Source organism: Myotis lucifugus, unplaced genomic scaffold (assembly GCF_000147115.1).
Source record: "Myotis lucifugus unplaced genomic scaffold, Myoluc2.0 scaffold_146, whole genome shotgun sequence".
NCBI lineage: Eukaryota > Metazoa > Chordata > Mammalia > Chiroptera > Vespertilionidae > Myotis > Myotis lucifugus.
Window position 1 is genome coordinate 2,320,931 of NW_005871194.1, and position 21,175 is coordinate 2,342,105.

Consider the following 21,175-nt stretch of genomic DNA (forward strand, 5'->3'; position numbering starts at 1 on the left):
CAGGACAGTCCCTCCACGCTGGTGTAATGTTTCAAAGTACAGTTTTCTCCCAATATTTTCCCTACCGAGATGCAACGTATCTCCCAAATGGGAAGGCATAAAACATCAATGTCCTCATTACTGCTTCTAAATATTGTGAGTCAATAAGCAATTAGTGTAAAGTGCAAAATCTCCGAGAGAAAGACTCCTTGTCTGCTTTTTTTTGTAATATGCTATTATGCACACTTCACCTTTACTTCCTTTAAAAATCAAAAGTTGCTTAACGTTCAAAGCATATCACTGGAAATTTAGCTAAATACTGGCACAGCGACGGCTCATTCCCAAAGGAATATAAGATTACATTAATTTCCTACTAGTTTAACTCAAGTTTTACCTTTCATCTTCACCCACAGACTTTTAAAAAGTTTGTATTTCTGTTGCACAGAAAATTACTTATAATATGCGTGCAGACCAAAGAATTTTGTAATTATATAAAGCATTGCACATTTAGACGCTACCAACCTGCTCTATCTCTCCTGACTGTGCAAAAGGCAAAAAGAGCTCAGTAATCCTAGCAGAAGAATGCAAATAACGTCAATGCACAGCTGAACTGCAAGCCCTGCCTTACAGGAACTCTCTGTGTCTGCAAAAAGAAAAAAAAAAAGACACATACTAAACAGGAAATGCAACTGAGCTGTGGAAAACCTCAAACTTAAACATGCAATCGCTAGGCGAAAATTGCATCCGTGCATTCATAAATGCATGCACAACCCTTTGCATTTTTGCAATTGATGCAAATAGGCTCTTACCTTTCGACTGAGACATTTTCCCCTTTCCTTTGATGGGGGAGGGGAGCACAAAAGACTTTGCCTTGCTTCTCTTCTGTAGCTAGTTTTGCAACAAAGATGCAAGCTGCAGGCGTGCAATCTTCATGCAAGTGGAGTTTCTCTTGACCGATGCAGCAGATGGACTTTCAGAGAATCAAGATAGAAATGCACACCTTGCAAAACAGACTGGAAAGTGATTTTTCCCCCAGTTGCAACGTTAGGGAAGGCTGTGCTGCAGCTACATGATGGGCCAGGGCTGGCAGCTAAAAGCTCCAAACTTGGAACTGAGTATCTTGTGCGCAGACGTCCTTCCTGCGAAGGGCGCGGGGTCCGCTGGGTAATGTAGTTCACGGGCAGAGTCCACCGGGCTCTGATTTAAGGAAACGTGGTTGCTCCGGTGTCTGAGCGAGATGACTGCGTGCAACAAAGATTGCGCTCAGATAAGTCAGACACTCACTGGGCAGTAAGTGGTGGGCAAAAAACGTTAGGACCAAGGGGAGGGGGGACTTTTGTTATCGAAAAGCCCCTGAAACAACAGTTGAAGAACATTATGTTGGCTAAAGCTTTTGGCTCGCTCAGAAGGTCCGTTTGGGTGTCCTGCGTCTGCAGGCACCACCTGTACTTCTATTCCTGCCTGTGGGTGTTTTATACTCACACCTCCATTTTCAAAAACATTTTTCTCGCATGGAGAATCTGTTGGTGACTTGGCTGGCTAGAGGTAAGGTTACCTTTGCAACTGCAGGGAAGATGCAACGTTTTAGTAAGAAATGATCCAGGTCGGTGATTTTTTAAGTAACCTGAATTCAATAGTAGGGGGTGGGTGGAGTGGGAGTTCATATTTCTGTGGTTAAAGAGGAAGTTCTGCTTTTTTATATATCAAAGCTAACTTGATCAAAGTTAAAATATTTAGATGCTTTTTCTCACCTGGGGGGTGGGGGGTGGAGGAGGAGTCCTGGTCAAAGGGAGAATGGGTGATGATCTTAAATTCACAGTGTCAAATATTTGATCTGTTGAATTTCTTCAACGAACTTAACAGACATTTGTTGAGCTCCTAAAATGTGCCAGGCACCTTTCTAGGGCCTTGGGTCATTCCTCCACTTGTCACTATTGCTCATGGAGGACTGGGGTGCATAGAATAATTCCATGCAAGGAGTGGAGAGGGGTGAGGGGCTGAAATCAGCTCAGACTTCTACTGCACCTAGTAGGACCAGACTAGGAAATGTGCTTTGAAGGTAGAGAGGGAAGAATTGAGAGTTTCAGGCCTCTGGGGTATGAGCCAAGCGCAGTGGAGGAATGAAGGCCGTCCATTTAGGAAACACTAAAGATACCATACTGACTAGCCTACAAAGGTGGTGGGGGTGGGTGGAATTTACAGGTGAGGACTCTGCAGAGCTATCCTGTAAAGGCAGGCTAGAGGTTTGGACTTTATCCTGCAGGTGCCTGAGAGGTGGTGAGAAGGTTTTTGAAAAGAGACCGTAGCTTCATCACAGCACAGCTTTAAGAAGGAAAAGTTGCCTGCTGCCACCGGGAGAGGCAAGAGATAGATCAGGTCAGTAGTGAAAACGCAAAATGAGGCCCTTATGATTGGAATTTCGTGAAGAATTCTAGGAAGCTAGGGCCTTCTGAGTAATGGATGAGTCAGAAGGAAGAAGGCCACCATGTTTCAGCTACAAATAGCTCTTAAATCACAGCAGGCCATGGGCCTCACATTAACTTACTTAAGTTGATCCCCTCTACTGACCTGATTATGAAGTAAAGTCACCTCGTGTTCCTATGGGCTTCTGCTCCTACGAGAGAGGGACTTACTAGCTTACTTCACCGTCCTGGTCAAGTCCATGCTGCCTGTCTCGTCCTTGCTTTCTTGCGCCTCATCGAACCAGTGGGTATGTGGGCCTGGAGAGCCACTGCAGCGTACCCACCTCACTTTTCCGAGCATTGACGGAGCACCTGCTAGGTGGCAGGCCCTGGAGAGCATGCAGACCCGCTTAGCCCCGGCAGGGCCTGGACAGCCTAGAGCTCGCTTCCATTTGCATTTTATGTGGGGTCAGTCAGCAGCATTGCTCTTCGATGGCCCCAGGCTCCCTTCTTTATGGAAGAGCTCTCATCACAGCTTGTCCGGTGCATTTTATTACCGTCATTTCTGCTCAGACATTCCCTGCAAAGGCATGCACAGTTCACGGCTGGCAAATGGATTGTGTTCTGAAAGCCAACCTGAAATTCATATTCCCATAGACACGATGAGCTGCTCAACAGCCAGTGCACACATACACAGGCGTGCAAAGTTCCTTTGACCCGTAAATGAGCCGAACCATATCTTTAAAAATAGGAAGCTTCATCTGTTTTTTTCTTTCTGGGAAAAGTACAGCGTTTTGAATTTCCATCGGGAAATCAGCCTCTCTGTGAAGTCTTAGATTCCAGAGGAAAGGGTTTTTCTTCTTGCCTTGGTGATTAAAGGGTCCCTCTGCCCAGTGGAGGAAGGGGCTGTCCCTCTGTGGGCCTTGCCCATTTGTGGCAATGCTCCTGGGACAAGAATCCCTCCCATGTTGAGATGCGCAAGGGTGAAATCTGGCGCGATTGTTCTTTTACTAGGCAGTACATCAGATGTTTATCTTGAGGGGGGCCTGAGCTCCTGCTTCGAAGCCCCCATATTGGTCATTTTCTGCACTTCAGGTCTTTCTAAATTGCCAGGTCGATGCACTCTCCCCGGCTTCTAGTTACCTTCGAGATCAACTGCAGACTCCTTGGCCTGGTTTAATTGGCTCCTCAAGACCTGGCCCCTGCTTTTCTGCCCCAGCTTCATTCCTCACCCTATGTTGATGCTATAGCCAGAAGCCAGGTTTTCTTCCTCCTTGCTTTTCGATACACTACTCCCTCTCCCTGCAAGCCTTTTCCTTTCTCTACCTTGATTTGTCCTTGAAGCTACGGCTGGCTTAGCTGGCACTTTCCTTTCGGCCACTTCCTGCGACCACCTTCATTGTGAATGAAATATAGTCCCTAATTGTGTAGCACCCTGCACATACCTCTCTCATAACACTCATCTTAAGGCTGACAGGTATTCATGTACGTATCTGTCTCCCCCAGAAGACTGGACGGGGCTACTGAAGACCAGAGAGAGATGTCTGTGCCCAGTATCTAACAGCCGTGGGCAAACTACGGCCCGCGGGCCAGATCCGGCTCGTTTGAAATGAATAAAACTAAAAAAATAAAAAAGACCGTACCCTTTTATGTAATGATGTTTACTTTGAATTTATATTAGTTCACACAAACACTCCATCCATGCTTTTGTTCCGGCCCTCCGGTCCAGTTTAAGAACCCATTGTGGCCCTCGAGTCAAAAAGTTTGCCCACCCCTGATCTAGCATATAGTAGGCGCTCAAATGCATGCTGAAATAATGAATGGAGTAGATAAGGACAGGACCTATGACCATGGCTAATCTAGAAAAACTAGATTCCAGTGATGGGAGTCAACTAGATTCCAACTGCAAGAGAAACTAGAACACCGGTGGAAGGCCTTGTGCTGTCAGGTTACAGGGATTAGATTTTTGGAAAGAGAACCTTAGGTTCAGTCAGACTGGCTATGAAAGAATTATTCTAGAGGTATATGTGGGGTGGGGAAAGTGGTGGGTTTAGGGTGTCAAAACCAGTGATAACATTTCCCCCTCCTACATCGTCCCCCTCCTCCTGGCCCAGGGTTCATTCAGCACTGTCTAGGGATATGTTTGGTTGTCATAACCAAGGGGGAGGGAGTGAGGATACTGATATCTAGTAGGTAGAGTTCGGCGATGCCGGCAAACACGCTACAACACACAGGAAGCCCCCACAACAAAGAATGATCTGGTCCAATGTCAGTAGTGCTGCACTTGAGAAACCCTGCTGCAGAGTGATCCATTGGAAGCTACTGGTGCTCTATTTTTTAAGATCATTTAAAGCTAATGAGATTGGGTAAGATGTAACTTTTGATGTAAGAAAAACACTAGAATCTAGGAGATGTGTGTTCTAGTCCTGGGTGTAGAAAAGTTATCTGTGTCTCCTAAGGCAGGTCACTTCCCCTTTCTGAGCCTCTTTTTGCTCCACGAAAATGCAGGGGGGTCAGAAGCAGGCCCCTTCCAGTTCTAGCATTCCACAGCTCGAAGCATCGCTCACTTGTCCGATTAAAGCCACCAGTGATTTCAAGAGAGGAAAAGAGCGGTGATCACACATTCTGTTTTTTACATTGGCTAAATAGCTTTCTGTTTGGGAATGAGAAGGGTTCCTGATCCCTGGCCCTGGCAAAACAACTGATGGCCATCATAGAGCTGAAACAAGAAATATTCTTATTATAGTCTGCAATACTGCCTCCCAGGTAGCACTACTCATATGCACATGACATTTATGTTTTCCAACAGTGTCTTCTAGATGTCAGGACCATGGGAAAGGAAGCACGAAAGGTAACGCTAAGAGTTCAAGTCTGAATATCTACTTTTCTCGAAAAATGATGGTATAAATAGGTGTGTTATAACAATGAAGTATATTGGGGAGAGACATGTGGGGGATTGGTTTAAGGGAACAGATGATGAGTTGCAGTTGTACGATAATCCTTAAGTACAGATTTTATTTTGCTGATTAAAATATATCACAATGAATTACAGTTGTTGGCAGGAATTTTGAAAAATCCCAAAATAGATTCATCTTAGCTTCCAGTACCCTCCCCAATATGACACAACTATACCTTCTTTAGCCATATCTCTCACTCATCTACTCTTAAGTTTCCTTTGTTTAAGCAATCTGGCCAAAACAGAGAGAGAAGATTACTTATCTTACCTGAGACATGAATTTGCATGTCACCGCTTCTCTATGTTAACTGATACTATTCTACGTCTTCACCTTTCTCTGGCCCCACCAAAGTATTCATTTTTTATTTATTTAATTGTTTTTATTGGATTTTTTGGAGAGAGAGGAAGGGAAAGGGAGAGAGAGAGAACCATTGATCGGCTCCTTCCCCACAGACTGAAGCTACAACCCGGGTATGTACCCTGACCTGGAATTGAACTGGTGACCTTTGGGTGCACAGGGCAATGCTCAACAAACTGAGCTGTACTGGCCAGTGTCACCTAAGTCTTCATTTTTCTAAATTCTATCTCTGCCATGATCTTATCCTTGATCACATCCATCTCTTTTATAAAATAGCATCCTCCCCTTTAAATTCTGATGGCATTTGTTAGCTATTATGAGCCATATACCTAATATTACCTTTCAGTAATGTTACTTGAGTACAAATCTAACCTCTTCACCTAAATCTCTTGTTCCTTGCATATTTCTAACCTACTCCTATGGGCAGACCTGCTTGCTTGTCTGGATTTGTCCCTGGAGTCTAAGCTTGGGAAGAGATAGTTTCATCTTTATCACATAGCCCCAGGCCCAGCATATGTCATACACATAATATGTGTTTAATCAATACTTCTTGATCTGGTGGATTTATTACATACTAAATAAATTAATCTAAAACACCTTGATTATTGTATCTTAGAATTCTTTGTTAAAAGTTTAAAAATAGCAGCGTAAAGAAACTTGCTAGGAAGAATAATTTTAACTTAATTATGATATATAACTTTCTAAAAAAATATTTGGCTAATATTTTATTAAGACCCCTATTAAGATTCTAGATTTTTTTTTTACTACCAACAACCTTTCAAATTAATAGTGTCTGATTATCTAATGGAAATGCCAACCAACCATCCAGAGCCCTCAATGAAAAAAAAGTGTAATATGAAAATTGGGTGTTTTTTAGCAGTCAAGGAGCTATGTAGAGCTCCAGTGTGTGGCTGCTTCAACCTTGCCCCAAAACCACATTGAGTCTCGGCCAGATATATTAGCATGAGCTGACTGAAAAAAGATATAGATTCTAGGAAGGTAAGAATAGAAATTATTCCAGCCTCGAATTAACCCTGTAAGGGTGTTAGTATATCATCTGTGTGGTGTGTTAGAGCACTGGCAAGTAGTGAAGCACTTTGAATCAATATGCGTATACTGTTCCTTCTCCTTCCATCCTAACCAAATCAATTGATCTCTTTTTCATATATATGTATACCCATACACATACACATGTGTATATACGTACACATATTCCTTTCTCTCATATAACACTCACTCATTTTCTTCTCTGATCCTGCCCTATTTGGCTTTTGAAAGTCTGAAGAAGTCAGAGCTCTACAGAAAGCCAGATAAATACTTGTGTTCTATATGTGAGGTTCAAGTTACAATTTGGAACTCCTTTGTAACGTTCCTCATTCCACATTGAATTAATTGTTGATCTGCAATATACAGGGTGATTCAAGAAGAATGGCACCTTGGCACCCAGATTCCCAGATATCTCACTTTGTCACTTCTTCCAGAGAGAACATCTCCAGAACCTCACGTTTGTACCGTACCTTCATTTTCAGCCTTAAAGGAATGAAGAATCTGGTTGTGGCTGCCATTTCCATTGTCAAAGGTGATGTATTACAAAGGTCAAGGGTGATTGATGCATGCCCTGGAGACATAAAAGGTGCATATTGAACATTTATTCAATTATAGAAAGAGCTGGGAGAATTTCTTTATAATGGGAGTTGTCAAATAATGGTGCATGCTCCAAATTCATCATGCCTGCTCTTTTTGTGAATAAAGTTTTATTGGAACAGCTGCATCCATTCACTTATTAATTGTCTATGGCTGCTTTTGAACTACAACAGAATTGAATAATGTGTCAGAGACTGTCTAGCTCACAAAGCCTAAAATATTTACTGTCTTGCCCTTTACAGGATAAGTGTCCAGACCCTGGTTTACAAATGGATCTTGTCTACATGTTCCTATAAATCCCAGTTACTGATTAATGCATTTCCAAAGGGATTTAGTTATTTTCCAAATACCCTGTACTTGAACTGTTTCTATTACAAAAGTCTTCACTCCACAGATATACCATAAAATCCTTCAGAATACTGTTGAACATGACGGAAATCCTATATAGCACATCAGGGGGTACATACCACGCCTGTTATAAATATTTCTTCATAGATTCATTTAATTAAACATTTATTGTAAGAATCATGGACCTCAAAACATAAGAAAAAATTAACTTTCAGTTTTCCTTGAGTATATCTAACTTTCCATCTATTTTATTTTTCCTACAAATCTCTCAGGATATTCAAGTCCTAGTATGTTTAAATACTAAGTCTGTGAACTAGAGAAGGATTGAGAAAAAAATCAAAATATCCCATACAGGCAATGCCTGCTATAAAACACACATATCACAAATCGTTTTATCCCAAGGACCAAAAGAAAAGAGAAGAGGGAAGCACCCCAGTTTATTATGACCCATTATAAAAAGAGGCTTTTCATAAGACCTATAGTTGTGACAGGTATGGTATAGGTTTAAGAAAATGGACCGATTATACTCCCTGGCCTGAGAAGCTGAAAGTCTTATACGCAATGTTAATAACATCTCTGTAATATTTAAAGTCTGCAAGCTCTTTCCACAAACACCGTATCATTGTATCCTTACAGTGACACTGTGAAATGGGTTGTCCCAACATCCCAGTTTGTTATCATCAGCCCATGTTGCTGCTTCACTTGGTCAAGATGGAAAAACATGTGATTTAAATGTGATTTCACTGCAGATGTAAAGACTTGTCTTCTGAGTCCTAGCTCCTTATTTTAACCTATCCAACCTAGTCTTAGGCTACCCAACCTTGTCTTAGGCTACCCAACCTAGTCTTAGGCTACCCAACCTTGTCTTAGGCTACCCAACCTAGTCTTAGGCTACCCAACCTAGTCTTAGGCTATCCAACCTAGTCTTAGGCTACCCAACCTAGTCTTAGGCTACCCAACCTTGTCTTAGGCTACCCAACCTAGTCTTAGGCTACCCAACCTAGTCTTAGGCTACCCAACCTTGTCTTAGGCTACCCAACCTAGTCTTAGGCTACCCAACCTAGTCTTAGGCTATCCAACCTAGTCTTAGGCTATCCAATCTAGTCTTAAGCTAGGCGGCCCTTAATAAATGCCCTAAAATTGTGCCTTTTCCAGGTAAAGAGTAACCTGGTAACATTCTGCTTCACTTTATATTAGTTATGAATAGGACAAGCTCAATTCAGGACTTATGAAGTCCAAAATAAATCTGTGTGTCTCCATTACACTCTGTACTTGAGCCAACACACTGTGACAATTCAGTAAATGCTGTGCTGAGGATGAGTTAGAAACAATGATATAGGACAAAGTGTTGTGCCTTTCAAGGCTCCTTGATCTGTTTACATCGATATTAATAGATGGCTCTAGGCTTCAGTCACAGACCTGAATAATTCAGGTCATACTGACCTGCTAGACTTAAAAAAACACAACAACTATAAAATATTCTGGGAAATACTTTAGATAAGTGATACATGCAGGTTGTAGGAAATGTTCAGAAATCCACAGAAAATTAGTAAACTGAACTACCGTGGTATAGAAATAACTAGAGATAACCTGATAAATTAACTTTTTCTTAATTGTTACATTAGGATGAGTGTCCAAAGGGAATTTTTATAATTAACAGCATATGGCAGATAAGTAGCAAATACTACTGATTTTCCATATTTATTCTCTTTTGAAGTGGGTAGACTAGTACTTTTATTTGTGGGCCAAACTCATAAAAACAACGGATTCTAATATGTTCTAAATTAATATATTGTGTAACCAAATAGTATTTTATATGTATTAGGTTATTGTATCCTATTAGAAAGTAGCTATTTGAGAATATAATGAACATTTGGTGGTATTTTATCAATTGAGCTTCCTACCATAAAGAGGTTAAGATTAAGGTGACCTCTTTTTTTTCAGAGAGAGAGGAAGGGAGAGGGATAGAGAGAAAGAAACATTAATGATGAGAGAGAATCATTGATTAGCTGCCCCCTGCACGCCTCCTAATGGGGATCGAGCCTGCAACCTGACCATGTGCCCTGACTGGGAATCGAACTGGGGATCTCTTGGCTCCTGGGTTGATGCTCAATCTCTGAGCCATACCAGTTGGGCAAGGTTGACCTTTTTATGGTGCAGCAGCATGACCTACATGCTCCAGGCCTGTTCATGGTTCTGTCTGCTATATTATAAGGAGTATAACAGCAGAGTGTGCTAGCCTGCATGCTGCTGCCTCTGGAATTCTTCGGCTGTCTATTTCAGAGCCCCTTTCCAGCAGCCTTACCTGACTGGCATTTAGATGGGAGATGAAGATAACCTCAAAGACAAGGAGAGATTTCCTTTCTTGGGGCCTTGTTTACCCTTTTGTTTCTGGTGTTTACAAATCCAAATAGATATCAAAATGCATTTATTAAACAGTTTGGGGGTACATTGCCAAATTGGGTGCTAGGTATATAAAGAAACGGGCGTATGGTAACACCATCTGGCACTGTGACTACATTTTGGAATGCTTGTGGAAATTTCAAAGAAAAATGTAGGGAATTGTGTGTATAATTTTCTTAAACTTCTTTCCATGAGATCCATGATTTAGGAAGCTTATTCTACAGATTTTGATAGACATTTGAATGTATTTTTTTAATACCCAGATAGTGCTTTGTGAGAAAACATAATTCTTGGCTCTTAACTTTTAATGACTCATTAATTTGGGGTAGATGGAGCTTCTAATAGTATTTATTTAAAATATGCTATGTAAAACCGTGGACACAATGGGGTGGTGAGGGCCTGGGGGTGGGTGTGGAACAGGAGCAGGCTGGAAGAGGGTAATGGGGGGGGGGGGGAAGGAGGACCTATATAATACTTTCAACAATAAAGATTTTTTAAAATAAAATAAAATATGCTATGTAAAATTAAATCTTTAAAGGATTTGGGACTTCACAATATTAGTTCTTATTCCAGTTTAATGAGGTGCCGAGCCAAAGTGCATCTCAGTTTAAATTAGAGAAACTGAAGTCCATCCACAATATAAGTATGTGACTTTATGGATAGAATAAAAAATAAAAGCAGCGTACGATTATGATATCTGGCCATCTACCAAGCTAGGATAAAAAAATTATTATAACACAAGATGTGAGTAAAAAGGCACCTCAAATACATCCCTCTATTTATTCCTGTATCTATAAATTCCTACTTTGTTGTTTATCACCATTGGAGGAGTCAACTTGATTTGGATTTTTTTGATTCCCGGTTTGGACTCCCAGCTCTTCTAATTGCTAGTTCTATGACTTGGGCGAAATAGGTCACTTCCCTGTGCCTCAGTTTCCTATCTGTGTAAAGGTGATGAAAATAGTACTGACCTCCTGGGGTAGTTGAGAAGATAAGTGAATTGATACACCTAAAGCTCTAAGAAGAGTGCCTTCGATGTCAATGGCCGTTAGCTAGTGAGGCCGTAGGGTATTATTATTTCTATTAGGTGTCCAGGGATTGGCTCCTTGAGAATGAAGATACTGTATTTGAAATAAAAGAACACTGGGATGTAACTGCATGTGACCTACCTAGACGGGAGAGATAAGAAAGCTTTGAAATTAGAAGAATGTTACCATCGTCATAAGGAAATAGGAACAGGAATGCTTAGTTTAATGGGAGGGAAAGAGAGAAGAAATATTTTCTTTTTGTAGCAAGTCACAACACTGTTGAATGCTTATTTATAGGAAGTGGAGGCCATCTGGATAAAACAATTCCATTCCACGGCGTGGAATGGATTTAAAGGGCAGCTGAATAGCTCAGGCATGAAGTATATAGGCCTTTGGCCGGATAATGTCATAGATTAACATAGCAAACAGCAGGGAGTATAGTGGTAGTTAATGAGAGGTGAAAAGAGTTGTCAGACTTCAAAGATCAGTTGTTATATGATCTTATTAAAGAAATATATTGAGAACATTATTTTGGTTCTTTCTAGTCATTGGAATGCATTAGTACCTTAATATTCTAAATCCTCCATTTTATCTATATATTTCTTACATTCATTGACTTTGTATTAACTTTTGTCTTGTAACCATTATAGTTGTTGCTGCCATTTTATTATTTAACTCATTAAGTAGCTCAATTTTTTTTAAAAATATATTTTATTGATTTTTTTGCAGAGAGGAAGAGAGAGGGATAGAGAGTTAGAAACATCGATGTGAGAGAAACATCAAACAGCTGCCTTCTGCACACCCCCTACTGGGGATGTGCCCCCAACCAAGGTACATGCCCTTGACCGGAATCGAACCTGGGACCTTTCAGTCCGCAGGCTGACGCTCTATCCACTGAGCCAAACCGGTTAGGGCAAGTAGCTCAATTTTAAAAGTTATTTTAGGTATATTTTTTAAATCACCAAAATATGTTTTCCAGCAGCTTAGTTAATCTAATAACTAAACAGTAAGGGGCTTTCAGCATGTATTGGAGATATTTTATTAGTATTTTAAAAAGAGAGACACTTTTAGCAAGATTTATTGCTTAATTCTATGTTTTTAAAAAATTGTTTAATATCTATGCAAAACGACCCGCAAGAACCAGAAAAAAAAAAAACTAGATAGTTTTTATCTAAAATATTTTACTTCCCATCATAGTGAGTTAAAGAACTTACATTGAAAATAAGTATTGCAGCAGCATGGACGGACCTGGAGAGTATTATGCCAAGTGAAATAAGCCAGTCAGAGAAAGATAAGTGTCACATGATCTCACTCATATGTGGAATCTAATGAACCAAATAAGCTGATGATCAAAAATAGAGGCATGAACAGACTGCTAAACCTCAGAGGGAAGGGTGGGTGGGAAGAGATCAACCAATGAACTTGTATGCACATATGCATAACCCATGAACACAGTCAATGGGGTGGTGAGCGCCTCGGGGTGGAATTCAGAAGAGTCTGACAGCGGGCTTGACGAGTCTAATCTTGGAGGGGGGGGGGGGGGAGGACCTATGCAATAGTTTAAACAGAAAATAAGTAGTCTTCCTTTATCAACGTTAAGAAAAGTCCAGACCTGAAAATCATCCTGTAAGAATCTTCTGAATTTCAAACGGATAGCATTATATTGAAACTTGAATAAGTATTCCATAAGTCAGCCCATAGGTAGCATGTTCTATTGCTTTCCGTCCATGATGTTCCTATTTTCTTCAGTTATTATGGATTCCACAGCTATATTTTGAGTTAGCTAAAAATGTATACAGGGCAGGGCAAAAGTAGGTTTACAGTTGTGAGTGTGCAAAACACAGAGTTGTTATTGTGTTGCTATTTATTAATTGTTGTCTTATGTTCCATATGAACAAATGTAAACCTACTTTTGCCCACCCTGTACATTAAACTTTTAACTATAATTCCTCTGAATGAATTACTTTAGGAGTTTATGATTAATGCTCATTTTGAATAGATAATAAGTGGAGGTAAATGAAGTATATTTAAGATTTCATGTTCACAGTGACTGAGAATCCTTTAAAAAAATGTTCCTGAAATAAGATCTGAGCAAATATCTATTCAGTATGCTTTACAAAAAAAAAATGAATTGAGCCTCGTGTCTTAAAAACAGCCTTTTAAAAATACGTCATGAGGAAGATGAAGAGCTGAGCTGTGGAAGATGATACTCCAGTTATCTCTTCAATCAATTCTGTATAATGCTTTAGAAGCGGAACAACAAGTAATATGAAATCATTTTTCAAGCTGCTATATGTGCACACTCTTTGTTCTATTTCTGTATTCATTGGAACAGACAATTTATGCAATGTGCTTGTAATATTCCAAGAACAAAGACCAATTTCCCTCAAGGTTATGAGTGCTCCTGAATTTTACAAATATATAAAAAAATACATATTTCCATGTCACATTTAGAGAATGAAGTGAGCTTGATTTATAGTCTCCATGAGGAGTCACAGGAAGTCTGCCCACTGTGTGTATTCAGAAAGTGGATGTAGACATTTCTTAACACACTTTAGCAAGTAGTAACTAACCAGGAGTGTTGTAGCAGGTGGAGGGCTGAAAGGATTTGGGCTTCTGAATGGGAAGTATCTTTACCTCTTGGGAAAACAGGTATCCAATTGATCTGTTAATGATCCTGCTCTAGGCTTCAGGATGCGGACATGAATCTCTTTGTGAATGAAATGAACCATGTGTTGTCTTTAAAATACATTTTTACGGATTTCAGAGAGGAAGGGAGAGGGAGAGAGAGATAGAAACATCAATGATGAGAGAGAATCATTGATCAGCTGCCTCCTCACACACCCCCACTGGGGATTGAGCCCACAACCTGAGCATGTGCCCTGACTGGGAAGGGACCCATGACCTCCTGGTTCATAGGTCAATGCTCAACCACTGAGCCATGCCGGCCGGGCCACATGTTGTCTTTAAATAAAAGTGAAGAGAGGATCGAGGAAGGACACTATAGAACTCTTTTGGGCACCGCATAGCCCCTTGGCTTGTTTTGTTTTACTCTGGGGAATGTGTAGAAACGCCTCACATCTGGACCCTCTCCCGTGACTCTGCCCAAGACCGGGGCATGCATTTGAGCACACAATAGCGACGCAGAAGACCCCGGAGTTCACAAGTAGCCCTGTATCTTGGCTTGCCTGGTCCTGAATGTTTACATGGTTTCATCTGATCTTTAATTGTACCAGTGGTGCCTTGGGAGAGAACTATTTCCCTCACCACATACACGAAACAGTGTTCGTATTTAAGCGTTCACAGCTCCCTGAAAAATAACCCCATGTGGGAACCTGTGGACTGCAAGAAGCACGGAGACTCTACAGCAATCCTCCCTTTTCATGAAACCTAACCCGAAGGCACAGAACACAGAGATTTCTCTCTCCACACGCTCCCCCTAAATCCCCTCATCTTTGGGGGCACAGTCCTGCTGAAACTTGTTTCCGTCCCATTCCGCACGGAGGGCAGAGTTCTGAATGTGTACACACTCTACCCTTGCCCGGTTTCATGTTATGGAATAGCTGTCAATACTCGTGTGTGCCTGCGTATAAACAAGAAAAAACTCGGGGGGCACCTTTCAGTACTTGGGCACTTTTGCCCATTTTGCTAAAGCTTGGGACTCCAGTATCAGTACTTGGGCACTTTTGCCCATTTTGCTAAAGCTTGGGACTCCAGTAGCAGATCCCAGAGGAGAATCGAGACAAGCAAGGAAAGTTTCCATATGCTTTATTCGCTTAATAGTTGAGATGTTACTCTCAGATTCCAGCTGCTCAAAAACCAACAGGCTTGCCTGGCGGGCATGGCTCAGTGGCTCAGCGTCAACCTATGAACCAGGAGGTTCCCAGTTCGATTCGCAGTCAGGGCATATGTCCGGGTTGCAGGCTTGATCCCCAGGGCGGGGGTGTGCAAGAGGCAGCCGATCTATGATTCTCTGTCATCACTGATGTTTCTCTATCTCCCTCCTTCTCCCTTCCTCTCTGAAATGAATAAAAATATATTAAATTTTTCAACAACCAAAAAAACTAAAACCAACAGGCTCATTCAGATATCTCCAACTATTGGAGTTGCCTCATTTAGTGGCTAAACTTGGGAAGGAGGGGCAGGGAGAAGGGAAGCACAAAACTGCAAGAACCTACACTGGGACCAAATACCGCTTTTAGGTCAGCTAGTATGCGGTTTTAGTTCTAACTGCCCAGGGGGTCTCAACAGATGAAGAGGAACATGGATGGCTATGGAGATCAGGCAGCTCTCCTCTTGAGTTCTGCCACTCATTCTCATGGTGGTTTCATTTATTTGTTCATTCGTTCTGCTTAGCAGAGAAGATGCAGGAGGGAGAAGCACAAATGCGGGCCTCTCACTTGATAACCTTATTCTTCCCAAGAGATTTACCTGTCGGTTGTGAATAGGAAGAGCTTTGCTTGTAGGATCCATTTCAGCTCACTGGATTTATGTGGGTTGTGATCATGGTGATCATTTTTCTTCATGTTGCATTTCAACTTCCTTTTCATTTCTTTGGAAATCTGAGAGGCCACAGCTCCATGATGTTGGAGCTGACCTGAGCCTTTGGGAAAGGAAAGGACAGCTGAGGAGTAGCTGAGGGTCCCAAAAAAACCCTGGTCATACTATGAAGGCTAACTAGTTTGGTAGATCCTTTCAGTTGTATAATTTCTTAGTAGTCTGCTGCGTTCACCGGTATCTATCTTTTCCGGGTAAATGTCCTTGTGTCTTTTTTTAGAAGTAGGCTGGATAGAAATCACAGACAAGCATCCTCATCAATTATCTCTTCAATTGCCGTAGACTCTGTGGGTCGCGACCCCTGAAAATACATCCTGCATATCAGATATTTACATGACGATTCATAACAGTAGCAAAATTACAGTTATGAAGTAGCAACGAAAATAATTTTATGGTTGGGGGTCACCACAACATGAGGAACTGTATTAAAGGGTCGCAGCATTAGGAAGGTTGAGAACCATTGAAGAGGCTCTTCATCTCAATTCATGTCAGCAAACGTGGCCTTCTCGTTCGTTCTCTTCCCTACCTCTAGGGCAGGGTTTCCCAACCTTGGTGCTGCTGACATTTTGGACCAGGCAATTCTTTGTCATAGGATGCTGTCCTTTGCATCTGTCACCTCTGCCCAGTGGGTGCTGGTAGCAGCCACCTAGATGTGACAACCACAAGTGTCTTCAGACGCGGCCACATGTCCCCGCGGAGGTGAACAGCCCCTGGTAACCAGGCTCCAGGATGAGCAGGTTCCCAGGCAGTCCCCGTTCACACGCGTGTTCTCAGGCCTGTGGCTTTCCCTTTCACAAAAGTGGCATCGTTTGGACAGAGAATGAAATGATAACTCAACGTCTATCAGGAAGTAGCAACCCCGTGTTTCCAGTCGCTCTTGACAAAACTGTGGAGACGTTCTTAATTCCTCTCATTCTCTCGTACCCCTGGTCAACCTTCAGCAAATCCAGGGGAAGAAAACCAACTTCAAATGATGTGCAGGGTCCAGCCTTCCTCTCTGCGTTCCCAGATACCACACTGGTCCGAGCCACCCCTTTTCTTTCTCCGAAGACATGTGCCCCTCCTCATGCTGTTCCGAGCACAGCCGAGCCAAGGCATCCTGTTTCGCTAGCAAGGTGGATCATGCCATTCCTCCGCTCACAGTCCTTCAGGAGCTTCCATTCCACTCAGAGAAGAGGCCAAGGTCACCACATGGCCTAGAAGTAGCCGGGCAGGGTCTGCCTAACCACTGCCCTCCTCAGTCCAGGTAGCCTCTCGTTAGCCTCTCTGACCTGATCCCAGCCAGCAAGAAGAGGACTCCAGGTTGGAACCCAGTGTGTTCCAAAGTTCAAGCTCATTTTTTTCTTTTTTTAAAAATATATTTTTATTGATTTCAGAGGAAGGGAGAGGGAGAGAGAGATGGAAACATCAATGATGAGAATCACTGATTGGCTGCCTTCTGCACACCCCCTACTGGGGATCATGCTCACAACCCAGACATGTGCCCTTGACCAGAATCAAACCTGGGACCCTTTAGTCCGCAGGCCAACACTCTATCCACTGAGCCAAACCAGCTAGGGCTCAAGCTCATTCTTAACGGCTAGGCACATCTGCCTCTGTGAAACATCTCTGGGTGATTTCATTTGGGGACATTTGTGTCTGAATGAAGGGTCATCGTTTGTATCAAATTTATAGAGAGTTTGATGGTCATCTATGTATCATGAATCATGATTGGTCAGAGAGGCTATTTATTGACTTTGTAATTATTACACCTGAAACTCATCGAGATCAGAGAAGAGGCAGAGAATAATGTTTGAGGCCTGGTGATTAGCTTGGGCAGTTGTACGGCAGGCTTGGTGCTGACTCGCATAATGTGCCTTTGTGAAAAGAGAACAGTTGCAACAACAGTATCAGCAAGTCCTGAAGGAGGATTCCAAGAAGCAGCTGACAAGACCCAGAAAATCCCCCTGGGTGCAATGGGTTTAATTTTCAGTGGAAATACAAAGCAATTAATTTTTTGTGATCAGTGACTGAATCCCTTAATTAAACATGATTTCTATGACTTACTTACTTTTTATTTGATTTTTATATATGGACAGATAAAATATTGATGGTGGATGGGTAGCTAGAAAGAGAAAAATAATGGTGTGAAAATGGTATCTATCAACACTATTGTAATTAAAATACTAAATGTTCTTGAATTTACTGAACGAAAAAGAAAAGGAAGTGAAATTGAGGGAGCTGTTGAACTTCACATGTCTCTTTATCACAGGAAAACTCATTTCCTAAAATATGTCTCTACGGTTAATAAAAACAAAGCGCAGATGTAAATGTTAAAAACACAGGGCCTTTGGAGTCATGATGCTTTCTGAAAACATTACACGCTTCAGACTTGGAAAGCATTTATCTACCGCTGCTGGCAAAGCACAGGGATACTCTTCCTCCCATCTTCCCTGTCCTGAGTTGTATCATTATTGCCGCATCCAGGTCGCGGCGAGCACATTCGGTTCTTTAACTATAATGCTCATGGTTGTTTTGCTCTCTGTTCAAACAGATTCCGAGTTAACACCGTGCTTTCACTTCTCAATTCTCTGTTCCTGAATTCTTTGAACATCTGAATTGTGTGACCGAGCCTTCAGAAGCGCTCCTGGGTGCTATTTCCCTAAGTCATTTCGTGATTGAAAAGATGTCCTTTTAAAGAAAATGACATACTCGCTGAAATAGGCTATTCCTGACAACACTTTCTTTTAGTGAGAGCTGTGTGGATGGCTCATTCTCAAACTTTAACATCGTCGACATTTCCCAGGGACTTGTTAAAAATGCGGAGTCGGTAGGCTTGTCCCTGGGCCTGGGATTCTGCATTTCTCCATGCCACGGTGCATGGAGGGCAGAGCTTCTTTATTCTTGCCCACTGTGTCGCCTCATCTGGTCGTTGACTGGCAGCCTTTAAGATCCATGGCAGTAAACCGGTAATGTAGAGAGTAAATAGATTTCCTGAGTTCCCTGAGCTGCTCTAGCAAATTAGTCAAACCCAAGGAGGGGGTCGTGGGAACCTCCGGTCAGAAGTCAGGTGTTCACAGCAGAAGTGGAGTTCCTGGAGTACCACGCAGCAAAAAATGTCCCGTGTCCCCCCACTCCCCACCCCCCCAGGAGGGTGGGGTTTCATGGAAAGCTTTATTGCTGATGTATAATGAAAGGGGTCCCCTCGAAGGTCCAATCTCTGTTCATGTTGCCATGGCAGAAGTCCAATCTTGTCTTCAGTTGCGTGAGAATGAAGGCCACGGCCCAGAATTTCCGCTCCATGTTAAAGTCCAGTCCAGTCCAGCAATAAACGGACTTAGCGTGGGTTCCCAGCTGCGGTCCATTGCGTGTGGTGTCCTCGTGGCGCTGAGCTATGGGGTTGCTTAAGGCCATATGACAGGTGAGTGCATGTCACGGAGCAAGAGAGAAAGGGGGAACAAGAAGGCAAAAGCAATGGCCATAGCTGGTTTGGCTCAGTGGATAACATCGGCTTGCAGACTGAAGGGTCCTAAGTTCGATTCTGGTCAAGGGCACATGCCCGGGTTGCAGGTTCCAGGTGTGCAGGAGGCAGCCAATCAATGATTCTCTCTCATCATTGATGTTTCTATCTTTCTCTCTTCCTCTCTGAATATACTTGTGTGTGTGTGTGTGTGTGTGTGTATAATTTTTTTTAAAGGCAAGAGCAAGAAGAAGAGGAAAGCGAACTCTTTGGGGATTTTAACTTTCCAGGATTTCCCAGGCTCACATTGGGGTCCACCCTTGTAGCCAATCCATGGTTTCCCAGGCTAGACTGACAGGCAAGCAGCTTCCCACGTCACCCTGACTTCCCTGTACATGTGCCCACCTCCCCCTTTGTTCCATCCCTCTGCCCAGGGATTTGCAGGGAATGGACCGTGGTTCCCTGGGGAGCATGAACGCTTGCCCGGGAAGGTGGCCAGACGACCGTGCTTATCATGTCTGGCCTCCCCTTTGCTCTCTTCCAGTAATGAATATGAATAACTAGCTAATTACGACCGTAACACAGGTGACAGCCTGGACTTGTGACTGGAGTCAGAAGTCCAAACAGGGTTCCTGGGAACTTCCAATCTGCAGCCAGCTGATCAGAAGCACAGATCCCAAACAGCCTGGACTTGGGATTGGCGCCTGAAGGGAGGGCGGCCTGTGGGACTGAGCCTGTGGAATCAGAGGCTGCCTCTGGGCAGACAGTGTCTGAATGGAGATGAATTCTAAAGCAGCAGTTGTTGTCCTGAGTACTGCTTAGCGGAGTGGGGGAAACGCCCCGCCCCCCCCCCCCACACACACACATTGGAATTGGGTGAAAACCCCAAAATAAACTGTTTTTCTAATCATCAACTCAAAGAGGAAAAAAAAAGTCAATGAGCCAACTAGGCGTGTTACTCTCCGGATTTGGAGAGGACTTTTTCACTATGGCTTTTTGGAGGGATGGCTGTGTGTGTGTGTGTGTGGGGCGGGGAGGGGGGGGGGGACCTAGGAGCAGTTTAGAGCCAAGTACTTCTTGGGTTTCCTCCGTAGACTCTTCTATTTCTTGTGGGCCCTTTCAGTTGATTAACGTTGCTGTGTGTGTGTTGTTGTTGTTTTTCCTGGTGATCCTTTTAACATGTAAGACAGGTCATAGCACTTAAAATTCTCCAGCGGCTCCCGATCTCTTGCAGAGTGAACAGGACGGACGTGACTCGGGCTCACTGGACCCAGGAGGATCAGTCCTCATCTTCAGTCCCATTACCTCTTGACCTTGTTCCTCCTCCTGAGGCAGAGGCCAGCTGGTCTGTCTGCCTCCAGGTGTCTCCCGCCTCAGGGTCTTCTTCTACCTGGAACATCCTCCCCTCCCCACCCCACTCCATATCCCGAGGGCTCGCTCCTCCTCTGCCTTTACCTCTTTGTTCAAATATCCCCTCAAAGTGACCTTCTCTGTCCACACTCATTAGACCCGCAGCCCTCGGTCCTTCGAATTCTTGATGTTTTCATTTTTCTCCATAGCATCTATCACTTTCCAATCTACCCGACCGTTTATTTCTTCATTTTACTCACGGACTGCTCCTCCTGCTCTGCTCCCTGCTCCCTCCCAAGGGGGGCTTCCTGAGGGCAGAGATTATTTTCTGGCTAAAACAGTATCTCACACATGGGGAGTATTTAATGAATGTTGGTTGGGTTTATGTTATTTGTTGTTGTTTGTTTTGCTTATCATGACATCAAGGGAGAGAAAGTCTTTGAGGACAGTTCTCCTGCCTCTTCAATTCTTTTCACTTAATCTTCTGTACAATCTACTTAATATTATCTTGATGAAGGTCAGTCTTGTTCCTAGGAAACCTGCTCCAGTGGGTAACAAGCTCATAAGGAGAATTCCTTCCTATTTATTCAAATGATATCTTTATCCATAGCCAGCTCAGGTTTCTCTGTTCAGTGGAGTAACACAGAAATACATACCCAAACAAAATATCCTTCACTTCTCTGCACTGCCAGGTGGTGAGATAGACTAGGA

The 21,175-nt window shown here is 42.8% G+C and overlaps 1 protein-coding gene across 4 annotated transcripts in view; it reads right to left on the reverse strand.

Moving 5' to 3' along the window:
* Positions 1-21,175, reverse strand: part of MAP2K6 (mitogen-activated protein kinase kinase 6) — a 121,040-nt gene that overhangs the window by 88,819 nt on the left and 11,046 nt on the right. Inside the window, exons 1-2 of one of the 4 annotated variants that reach the window (XM_023759073.1) lie at positions 11,062-11,185; positions 7,213-7,313 (exon numbers count right to left, since the gene is read on the reverse strand). The exons of 1 other annotated variant lie outside the window; for it this stretch is intronic. Coding sequence is in view for 1 of the 3 variants with exons in the window: in XM_006094922.3 (XP_006094984.1) it covers positions 789-804 (16 nt within the window). In the remaining 2 variants the exon portion in view is untranslated. Of the gene's footprint in view, positions 1-788; positions 1,102-7,212; positions 7,314-11,061; positions 11,186-21,175 lie in introns of those variants that run through there. 2 more of the 4 variants (XM_006094922.3, XM_014461029.2) reach the window with 2 other exon arrangements.